Source organism: Corvus moneduloides, chromosome 10, assembly GCF_009650955.1.
Source record: "Corvus moneduloides isolate bCorMon1 chromosome 10, bCorMon1.pri, whole genome shotgun sequence".
Classification (NCBI taxonomy): Eukaryota; Metazoa; Chordata; class Aves; order Passeriformes; family Corvidae; genus Corvus; species Corvus moneduloides.
This window is the reverse complement of record NC_045485.1, coordinates 11933314-11945251: the sequence shown is the minus strand read 5'-3', so window position 1 is coordinate 11945251 and position 11938 is coordinate 11933314. Positions and strand designations below refer to the sequence as shown.

Here is an 11938-nt window from a genome sequence, read left to right as displayed (position 1 = left end):
TGCTCCGAGGGCAGCCCTGCCCCTTCCCACAGCCGGGCAGGGCACCGCAGGCTACCTGCGAGGGAGGACGTGTTGGGACACGGAGCGCGCACGCTGCAGCAGCTGCTGGCCCCCCCACGGCTGCGTTTGCCCTTAACTGTTTTCTCCCAGCCGCTACAGTAACTGCGGCCCTGCTCACCCCAGCATCAGATGGATGCCCATGAAAACCCATTTCAGTTTCAGCAAAGCGACGTTAAAGTAAGTCTGGGCACTTACAACAATAGTTTATAAAACAGGAAATACTGGGTTTTATGGAGTAAGCTACCAAATGCCTGGCAGGTGAATACAGTACTTCAGGATTATATAATTTAATAAGAGATCATTTATTCTTAGAGTATAGATATTAAGTAAGCCTCCCTTTAACCTCTCTTGAATGAGGACGTGGACTGAATTGTCTCCAGAACTCAAATGCTGTCCGATACTCTGTCATCATCTTGAACTGGGAATAGAAACCAAGTAAATCAAGCGCCTTGTGCAAACAATACAAACCAGTAAGCAGAGGCAAATGGATTCAAATCCAAGCACTTAATTCCCTCCAGTCCCCTTTATCCCACTACATAATGAAAACTGGATGGATGCATCCCTTACTGTTGCTATGTTGTGTGCAAGATAGTGAAGATGTAAAATTTAGTCCAACTGCTCACTTACCAGGATTCTCGGGTTTTGCCACACTTAGGACTGGTTTCAGGAGCTGAGAGAAAGTAGAAGCTTCATACTTAAAAAAATAATCTCATTTTTATTTCGTTTTCTTATTGTTTGGCTTCTGGTAACAATTTTATTAAATGTCCCGCTCCAGCATGATTAGTGAAAATTTACAGCTGATGAAAAAGGAGTACAAATACTTACTTCAAAATTACTAAGAAAAAATTATGGACTTTATCTCACCCAGAAAATGCACCGATCTTTCTACACAAAACCTCTGCACACGCAATACACACTTTAGAAAAATCAAAGGAATCATCTATAAGGAAATGCAGTACAGTAATGTGAAATCCCATACTGGACTAGCCAGCTCTTTATTGTTTTCTTAATACAATATTTTATGAAAAGGTTAAAAAAACTCAACCAACAGCTGTTTAGTCCAACTGCAAAACTTAACACATATGCAGACGTGATAATGACAGGACATTTCTGCTTTCTATTGCTGTTTTTTTCGTACAACATGGTTTGTAAAAGTTTCTGCTAAGTAACAGAACAAAACTACTACATATATTTAAAGATTATTCCCACAAAAAAGTTTCATCAGTTTAATCAGTATTCATTAGTTACCAGATATTATCACAGGCCTTTACTTGCTCTCACTGAAGTCAATGACAAGACCCTTATTGGCTCCAACAGGAGTTAAGCTCTCCAAGAATAAGGCAAGGATGATAACTTCTGTGCAGTTTGGAGTCAAATCCAACAGGATTGGAATGCACCTTGAGACTTGTATGACTACATGTAAGTAACACCCACAAAAATCAAAGTGTTTCATAATTGGTCCTGAAACAACATATGTAAAACAATGCAGATTCTTACAATGCTATGGAAACTAACACAAATGAAGCTTGATTTACATGGGCTTTTCCAAGCAATACAAATCTATGATGTTAATTTGTTAATGAACATGTTCTGAAAACAGTATTAGCCATAAATAATTCATGTGTTATGAAATTGAATAAAATTAACTAATATAAACACATTTTTAAAAGATAATTGATGAGTATATTTGTGCATACAATTTTTCTCATAGTAAGCTTCAGAAGTCTGTAAACTGCGAGGCATTCATCGTGCTTAACATGGCAGAAAGTTATATTACATGTCTTCATTATTTTATTCTGTTCAGTCCTCTTCCCATCAAACATGCAAACACTGTCATCACCATTTTTGGCTTTACTTCAACCAGATCATCTGGGAGAGCATAAATACGAGCACCAATTTTTCGAGCAACTGAAATGGCATACCTTGGAAAACAAGAGAAAACGAATACTGTTATTTTTCTGGCATCTACTAATATGTCATAATTCACAACAACAAAACCAGATTTCAATAGCAGGATAACCCTGTTTAATCAGTACTTAGGCTCTACTAGAAAATGGACATTATTGTGAAGAAAGCATGTACTGACAATTGTACTGGGAGATGTTTTGCTACTGGTTATCAAAGCATTTATTTTGGTCAAAACCAATATGAGTTATGGCAAACTATTAAGAAACCAATTGCAGTGCAGTGGTGGTAGATCATATCAGCTGTGAATTTGAGTTCGTATTTTAGATACACTAGAAAAATAACCCAATAATATTAGAACTTATATTCTATTCAAAAAAATCAGTTAATATTAGTGTCATCTTTCTCTTAATAAATCAGTACATCATGCATTACACTGTGAATTCATGCATTTCCTGCATTTCGAGAAAATACGAAGCATTCATTTAAAACTTACTTGGCATTATTCAATTTGTCTTGGTAAGAAAGGTCTTCTCTCTTGACCATTTCTGGACGAACTGCTTTTGGTGCAATGGCATCTATTAAATCTAGGACAGGTAAGCTAGTGCTAATTGATTTGTCCTAAAAGAAAAAGACTCACAAGATTAGTTTAAGCAATCTGCTTTGATTACTCCATCTTCAAATGCAAAAAACCCTGCAGCACATCTTGCATGCATACTGAAAGACAGAAGCCTGTTTTGTTACTTCAGTGTGAAGGTTTTCCTCACCCTTTATGAAATCTAATGTTCTTTTCTGCAATCAGTATTATAATGTTCACTGTGCTGGTATCATTATTGCACAAACAGTTTAAATTTATTTCATCAAACTTCCCTCCTTAAGCCCTAAGGAAGGAAAGGAGTTTTGATAGGAGTTCAAGGACCAGACTTTCAAAACAATAAAAAGATACTTACATTCCCCAATATGTATATTTTCCTTATTTTCTTGCCACAGAACTATTTTCTCCAGTAGTTTATGGCCCACTCTTTTTACAATTTTTCAGCTCAGATGATATTCTGAGCTAGCATGAGCAGTCTGTGTTTTGTATTTAATACACAGACATTCTTAAAAGAGCAAGTGCTGTTGCTGCAATTACTCCTTCCCAACTGTCCAGGCAGAGAAGGAGCTGCTGATGCCAAAGCAAGAACAGACAGTGCCAGCAAGGCTGGCTCAGGCCCTGCAGTGGCTGAGCACAAGCCACAGGACACTGCTGCGTTCATCACCAGGTCAGAACGATGATTTCCAACTCAGGGAAGTTCCACAGAGCCATCATACTAATTTACTAATATAATTCTGCTTCAAGACATTAAATGCATGGAGTATATTCCCAAGACACACCTTTATCATTTTTACTGTTTGAACTAATGGCAATACAATAGAATTTGGCTTCCATAGTCCACAGTGAAATATGAGGCACTTCTGCATTCTCTACGGTCTGCTTGCCATAGTAATCCCAAAATCCAAACAGTGAAAGACAATATTTATGTGAATGTTGTAAAAAATTACTAGTAAAAAAAAAAAGAATATTGAATAGTGGCACTTTACATCAGTACCTCCTTATCTTTATTGGTCAACCATCAGCTGAATTATCTTAAAAACACCATTTGAATGACCTTAAAAATGCAACCAGTGTCCCCCCAAAAACACAGGCATACCAAAGGCAAGATATTGGGACAGATTCCTGTCATACTTTCAACTTATTTAATACCACCATTACAACAATTTATGTAGAAATAAGAAATATTTCTCATAAGAAAATGAAGGCCCAAGTTACCGTCTAGAGTCAAAATGAAGTATTTTTACTTAATTTTTTGATTAATAATGCTTACCTAATTAAAGTTCATAACATAGTGAACTCTCAAATATTTAACTTGCTAGGTTCTTATGTTTGTGTTTTGAACCACAGACATAACTGCTTCAGGTTATACAATGAACCTGTACAAGAATGTTATCTTTGTGTGCAATTATTAACCAGACATTTCTAAAGCAAGAGATCCACGCAGAATAACACACCTGACACACATATGGCTTCTTTCATGTTTAACACTTAAACAATGTGGAAGGAATACTCTCTTCATCAATGTATTCTTCTTTCCTGAATGGGAAAAACTCCTATTTTCCCCCAGCCTGCTGCACATCAGCAGTGCCAAGGAACACACAAGGTGTCGCTGGTTACCGTGGGCTCCCTCTCCCGGCTCCGTCACACCTGAGAACATCCTTTAAACCAGCTCCTAGGAGAAGTGCTCATCTGCCCCCGGTATTTCCAAAATTGTTTTTCACACTTGTACAAGCATGAGAGTGCCTATATAATATATGACATGCCATGCCCAAACACTGGTAACTTCAGACGGAAGCCCCTTTGAAAGTTTAAACTTCTTTTTCTTTTTTGGTTGTTGGGGGTTTTGTTCTGTATCTTACTGCAGCTATTATTATTTCTTTTTCTTAATAACAGATTTTAAAAATATTTTTGAAGAGTCACAGACTGTCAGAAATATTTCCTTATACAAAGTTGCTAGGTGATGGGAGAGCCACTGTTAAAGCCAAATTGTTAACAGATCAGGTTAAAAATGCCAGGTCTTCTTATATGTGGAAAGAAAAGTAAATAAAATTGATTACCTTGAAACTTATAATTGAAGTTTTCTTATTTGCTTTTGCAAGTGTCTGATTCACCCACTTAATGATAATTTCATCATTTACTTTCTCCCCCTCTCCAAGGTCGGACAGTACATTCAAAGTATACCTTCAATAAAGAGAACAGGAGCCTAAGTTAAAATGAGTGATAGAATTCAACTCTTCTAACGGTACAAAGCTACAAGCAAAAGTAAAATATTGTAACAATGCCAAGTACTCCTCTTCATAACGTACCCTTACCTTATAAACAACTTAGTACGTGAAATCACTTTTACAAGAATAAAATAATATCCCAAATTTGATAATATTCACTGTAACATCTTCATGCCTTTGTTTTACTCAGTATATCATAATTAATTTTACTTTCTAAGTTTAAACGGCTCCCTACCATCCTAGTCCTTGAAAACCGAATCACAACAGTCTGAGTACAAAAACCATTAAGTGTTTAGAGATAGGTCTCAGAAAACTATGTGGAAAACATTTGCAATAAAACACTCTTTTTACTGAAACCACTTTATTTTTTCTTGCATAATACAGTAGCAAGATTTTGATTTGATAATACTTATGTAACTACAGATGTAACAGCCTATAATTTTTTACCCTTTTAACTTCTATAGTATATATCACCATCTACTTGGGTTTTACAAATATTTAAATTACTCTCTACGTACAGAAAGATACATGGAATCAATATGAAATAAGCTCTTTTTACTTGCTGCAGGATTTATAATTTTAATCAGAGTTTCTAGTTTACAAGGTTTTAATTGTCGCTACACATCGTGGTTTCAATCACTACACAGTATGTAAAAGTACAAAACACATATACTAGCTTATCTTTGAGAACAGGGATATTTAGAGATTGCTCTAAGATTTAGAGTTCGGTGACCTGAGCAGCAGCTTTAATTTGCTTTGATGTACAGACACACATGCACATGTGCACAGACACATATATACACATCTATCATACACTGTGCCTAACTTACCTTCTCATCAGCTGCCATACCAAAGCCAAAGTCAGAGTTGGATTACCCTCATTTAGATCGTGTCCAGCAATACCAACCAGTGAGAATTTGGCTTTTGTCTTCCCAAGTTCTACTGCGTAATTGCAATTCTCAATCTAAAAATAAATTTTTTGTGCAAATAATGAAAACACCTTAATATTTCTGCAATATAGACCTATAATCTATGTGTATTTTAAATGACTGGCTTACTGTTACCTATGGTGAGATTCGAAGCTAGAGAAGATTTCCAGTCTAGCTACACTGTGATTAAAATAAGACAGTTTTTACTCTAAATGCAATTATGCTAGATTCCAATGACAATATTTTTCCACATTTGAGAAAACCAAGTTTCCACTAAGGCAGTGAATAAAATATATTTATATCAAAACTATACTTTGAAAGATATTGAAATGTGTTATTCTTAAACAGGCAGTAATTTTTATCCTCTACATTTCAGGCCTCACAACAATCACAAATCTAACTGAAAGCTTGGATTCTGCAAGTCTTGCCTAAATCCTCTAGGCAGCATATAAAAACTGCTCCGGGAGGAAACACCTCATGGTATAAGAGCATCCAGCAACAATAGCCATGTGACTTGAAGCTTTCACTTATATATCCAAATTAGGCTATAAATTAAAAATTGCCAAAAAGTTTAGAAACTAAGGTGATATGTGCTATAGCTGCTATTTATTCTTTGGGATAATAACTGAAAAATATTTTTTCCTTTTATTTTCCCCTAGGACTGTCTCAGTAGCACAGAAATCTCAACAACACAGACTGCCATCAGCACAATGGGAAGCAGTGAAACTGGACTGCATCCCAGAGCATCCACGCACCTTTTTCATATTGCCACCGAGTAATGAGTAAGGAGGTTTGTTGATGTGGCTCCAGTCAACTGGCACACGCGTCATTTCATACAATTGGAAGATGATTAAAGCATCAGAAAGGTCACTAAACCAGAGCAAAACAATGTTTTTAAGTACAAAAGCTCAGATTGACAATGAAAGTAAGTACTTGAGATTTCTCACAGTGTAATTAAGTTGCTGAAAAATTGCAGACTCTTTAATAAAAATTTGTGCTGTTCGGTAAAGAAACTGGCCTATATTCTATTGCTTGATTCCTGCAATTATATACATCAAATTCTGCATTTAATTTCATCATTTTCACAAATCTTAGTGAAACAAGCTCAGCCACTGTCTTTACCAGCTTCAGTTAAATACTTACTTTCATAGGGCAGGCACAGACAAAATAGCTGCTAAAAGAGTTTTAATTTATTGATCTAGTTTTAGTTCCCTCAGGAACTTCCCAAATGTTAAATACTCACGCTTTATCTGCAGATGCCTACAGATGTATTTTGCTAATGAATAATCAAAACCAATGTACTTATCTTGCAAAAGAGTAACAGTAGGAAAAGTATTATTTTCTCATTATATGTTGCATTACTGCTAATCCCCATCAGCTACTTACTAAATTAAATTCTCCACATTAAGGTACCTACAAATCACTTCACAGAGGTCAGAAAACAGAAATAATGAAACCTAATAGTAAATATACATACAAGCAGGTATTCCCATTTACTCCCTCAATCCCGTATTTTATTGACAGGATTTGAATCAACTTCTGGCACAATTTGAAAGTGACCAGAAGCATCTAAAAAGCTTGTTATAAAGCCCTTTATCTGCAGGAATACTACACTGCAGAGCTTCTTACAGTCTACTAAGAAAACAAAAATTATGCATCATAAAACACAATTAGCTCAACTTTTAAAAAGATGTAATTCAAAGTACAAGTGAGTGAGACGGAACATTTAAACCTTCTTAGGTTTTCTAGTATTTCTAGATTATGACTACAGTATTCTAGTTAGATACTGCTTAATGTGGTTCTACAGACCAGTTTTGAAGTGGAAACCTGGAAATCACTATTCTAGTAGAAATACAACTTTCCCCTCTTCTTTCCTTCTTTCTTCCCCTGTCACCCAAGGGAAATCAAATCATTGTTTTTAAAAAAAATCTTACCTGTATAAATGATTAACATAAGGGCTTACACCCAGTGAATTCATCCAGTTTCTGAAAGTCCTTTCCTCCTTACTTTCTCCTATGGTGACAAATATAATTCTATGTAAGTTATTGGAGAAAACACTTTAATAAGCAATGTTTAAATCGTTCTCATATCCCTCCCCCCCACAATGAGTTCATTATTTCCCAAACAGTAGTCTATACTATGAGGCAATGCTGTCCAATTCAGATTCACTCAGTTCTGGGCACAGGGACAGGGGCACTACAGGGCCCTGTCTACATTTCGACTACATTTTTCTGAGTAAATACAATTTGATAAAATACAGAAATAATTTTTTATTATATTTCACATAATTAATATATAATGGAGTTGATTAATAATAATTTCCTAAAAATAAAATGAGTGGAAACTGCATTCAACAGTACCATTAAATCTGTTTGAAATGGCATCTTTTAATAAAAAGTCAGTACTAACACACCAGACACTACAACTCCACCCTCTCCTCACAGAAGTTGACAGTATTAATTTGCAAAGGGCCTTCCCAAAGCAACAGATTTCATTTTTTCAGTTTTTAGCACAGAAAACTTAGCAAGGCAGTGTTGTATTGGTTAAATTTGTGAAGTTATTTATATTGCCGAGGGGGCCAGTTATCCCCACAGTTTTAACCAGCAATTCTACTTACAAGAACTGCAGAAAATTCACTAGGAAGTAAACCCCAACCTTCACTTTCCTGAATTGATCGCTTTTATTATTGCAATCATGAGTTCTAACCTCTCTTTCTCTATAAAGTTACAGCTTGCAATAATTCATTTATTTTCTACATACAACACTACCTAGATTTTAACAACGTCTCTGTGGCCACCTGCATGTGAATTACTGCTGCATAAGCTGTTTTCTCTTGCATCAAAGAGGAGCATTTGAGAAAATATTTAGCCTGAATATGTGAGCTTGGAATAACCTCACCACTTTGTTCCCCCCTGGGTTGATAATCCACAGTTAAGAAAACAGAGAAGACATTGAGGAGGGAGAAAATCTCTCCAAACAGTGAAAGAGAGCAGATTTCTCCAGACTGAAGCACAGATATCTAAGCAAGATTTTTCTTTGCTGTTTTCATTTGCTCCTTAGAGGGTAACAATACAAAGTCTGTCTGATGAGGTTTATACAGCATGAAAACCATCTTGGTTTAGTACTGCAATTCTAGACTGACTACAGAATAAGGAATGTTTTTGTAAAATGAAGCTACTGTGTAAACATGTATTTATCATTAGACTAGAAAGAAAATCTCTTTAACATTATCTTTCCACGCCTAGACTTATGACATAACATTGATTTTTAGACAGAAATTACCGTTTTAATCTAGGTCTCTTACCCTTTTATACAAAAAGCTCTGGACTTCAGATATTTCAGCTGTAGTTTACAATTTCTAACAGAATAAATTTTATTTTAAAAGTTTCAGCCACCTTACCAGGTTCTTTCCAATTATTATTAAGTAGTTGATATTCATCTTACTGACACATTTTCTAAATTATGAATTTTTTCATATGTAATTTGAATTAGTGTTTGTTTCAAATATTTACTTGTAAAAATAACCAAGGAGTCACTGATGAAACAGAAGAAACAAAGAAAATACTATTCTGCAAGGTCATCAGAATCAACCTTTGTGACAAAGTTATTAAAAGTATCAGTTTTTCCATTTAAAAAACAATCACAACTCAAGAGTGATATATAATTTAAGTTTATAAAGAATATCTTTGAGATTATAGATTTTTGAAGTGAGTGCCTTATGCTTCTTTTTAATGATTTTATGGTTACTGAGCTTTGAGTTGATTTGCAGTACCTAAAATATTGACTGCAAAGTGCTTTTAGGAACACTTGTCCATTGCAAAAACAGTACCAAGGTTATTCAGTGAACTCTTACTAAACAGCATAGCCACAAAAACAGATACTCAGCAACTGCACTCAGACTGAGAATTTTAAAATGCATGCTTAACATTTTCAGGAGAATTCAAAGTAGCCAAGCAGGAGCAAGAGCATGCAAGTTGGGCAGGACCCTTTTGGAGAGTGGGAATCCAGGAACTAAACCCAGCATACAATATTTAATATGCCACTCTAAACAAATCCCTTTATCATGCAATACATTAAGTGTTCATAAGTTTTCCAGATGGCTGAGAACTGACCAATTTTTTCTCTCTATTCTTTTATTCAAAATATACCTTGTGATCCTATCAGGAGCATATCTTCTGCTGAGTGGTGCAGCAGATAGCCAAAATCATTGGAAAACTGCAGAAAGGGGGCAGAGCTACACAAAAGAGAGAGGAGCATATTTGGTAGTATCCTTTATACTTATTGCTATCTCTTCTTTGAGATCATTACACTGTGGAACTGAGTGGAGAGTAGCCATAGGGAGGGGGTCAAGAATCCAAAAAGCTCCAAATATATCTAAGATTATCTCTGGAAGACAACAGAGTTCAAGATGCAGTTGCAGCCAAAGTTCAGCCAGCCTGAGTGGGAGTAGTTAACCCTCTCGTGGTGACAGCCATGAAGGCTGCCAGTGATCTAAGCAATAGCACAGGAATCTACACTGGAGGAAATGTGGGTGGACACAAGTTCCTCCTCTTCCTCCCCCCAAGAACTCAGCTTTCTGCATGACTTCGACTCCAAACTGCTGCCTTCCCCAGGAGCAAGAGGCTCCTTGGATCAGCAGCAACATGCAAAGGTCGTGCATTAACTGAGCTCAGGACTGCCCTCTCCACCCCACACAATATCAAATGTTCATTTTGCTATGTCAGTATTCCTGAGGGATATGCTCTCCATATATCAGTGCACATAACCAGACATATTATCAGGGCAGATGTCAGTTTATGCACAGCATTAATCGTCTTAAACTGAAAAGGACAGCCACACCACACTCTTTGGGTGGGACAGTGCCTGAAAAGATGGAATTTATGCAGGAAAATGAAGACTTTCAGAAAGCTCTACTCACCCACACATGCCTACAGCTTGATGTCTCCATTCATGGAAAGCCCTTACTGGCTAAACCCCCCAAAATACCTGTATGGCATTTGACTTACTGCAACTCTTGCCCCCACTTTGTATGCTGTGGGGTTTTTCCTTCTCTTTTACTTATGATGGCATATTAAAACAATAGAAAAATGTAAGAACAATGCAAAAAAATCAACCAGAAAAAGGACAGAGATGATTAAACAATAGGGGCGAAAAAAAAAGAAAGAAAAATTGCAGAGTAAACACTTTTATGGAGTACAGAAAAGTACTAAATACAGTACCTACATTAGGAGGGGTCAAATCTGCATTTCATGAAGCAAAACAGGAAAGCATTATAAATTATGAATCAGATTTCAACAGACAATCTATGATGAAACTATAAAGAAATTAATGTCATTTTATATCACTAGCTTGAGAAAACATCAGTATAAACACAGGACTTAATGGAAAACAAACATTAACAGGAAAAAAAACGTTAACATTGTCTTTGGGCTGAAGTAACTATTTTGATGGTTTAGATCTACTTGACACCATGGGAATTATTATTTGAGGGCAAAAAAGAGTCATCTACTTTTCTCTGAACAGGTAACATTGGCATGATTATCCATCTCTAAAATATATACTGCAAATAGTAAGTTAAATTTGGCTGGTATTTATCATTACAAAATCATAGCGTAGCATTCAGCTGATTGTAACTTTTTAAACTGGTTTGGCTGAGACTTTGATCTCATCTAAAAGTTTCAGGAAAGTCCAGAAACTAATTCAACTGGTTTTTCCCATGCCAATGAAAATTGTTCCAAATTTAACCAAGTTTTCAGTATTTCAAATCACACTAGCAACTTTATCTTCAGAGCAGAGAAGCTGAATTGAACATATTCCGCCTTCACACAGCTCCTGTATACATTTCCAAGAGCTGACATTTCTAACAAAATTGAAGCAGAGGAAGAGCAGACCTTTCCTTCAATCATTTGTCCTGGCCAGCAGGGACTGCAGTGACTGGGGTTATTCCCCTGAAAAGGGAAGACAACGTCCTGTGCTCTGCAACCTCTATCACATCACAGCTGGCACACAGCTGAAACTAGAAGTGCAAGAAGCCTGAAATAAGAATGGTCTGAGGGGCACAAGATTTGTGACAAGGGGATGCAGCAGTGCAGACAAATTATGAAAAAACAGGAGCAAAGGAAGATGGACTCACCTAGATGGAAAGGAAACCTGATAGGAAGAGTAAGAGGAAGGCACGAGAAGGCAGTGCAGAGGACTATGTGAACATTGCTGATGATGTCTCC

The 11938-nt window shown here is 36.3% G+C and overlaps 1 protein-coding gene and 1 long non-coding RNA gene across 9 annotated transcripts in view; one reads left to right on the top strand and one right to left on the bottom strand.

Moving 5' to 3' along the window:
* The first annotated feature begins 21 nt into the window (after window positions 1-21).
* Window positions 22-6723, top strand: LOC116448548. The gene is made up of 2 exons (XR_004242000.1): window positions 22-237; window positions 6374-6723. It is a non-coding gene; the product is annotated as an uncharacterized LOC116448548 (long non-coding RNA).
* The window catches only part of PLS1 (plastin 1), a 42960-nt gene continuing 31777 nt past the window's right edge, over window positions 756-11938 (bottom strand). For 7 of the 8 annotated variants that reach the window (XM_032119056.1, XM_032119055.1, XM_032119051.1 and 4 more), the window contains 7 exons: window positions 10934-10954; window positions 7649-7727; window positions 6470-6584; window positions 5616-5749; window positions 4618-4741; window positions 2462-2586; window positions 756-1982 (listed from right to left, as the gene is read on the bottom strand). In XM_032119056.1, the coding sequence (XP_031974947.1) occupies window positions 1847-1982; window positions 2462-2586; window positions 4618-4741; window positions 5616-5749; window positions 6470-6584; window positions 7649-7727; window positions 10934-10954 (734 nt within the window). In that variant the 3' untranslated portion in view covers window positions 756-1846. The remainder of the gene's footprint in view (window positions 1983-2461; window positions 2587-4617; window positions 4742-5615; window positions 5750-6469; window positions 6585-7648; window positions 7728-10933; window positions 10955-11938) is intronic. The other variant, XM_032119057.1, reaches the window with a different exon arrangement.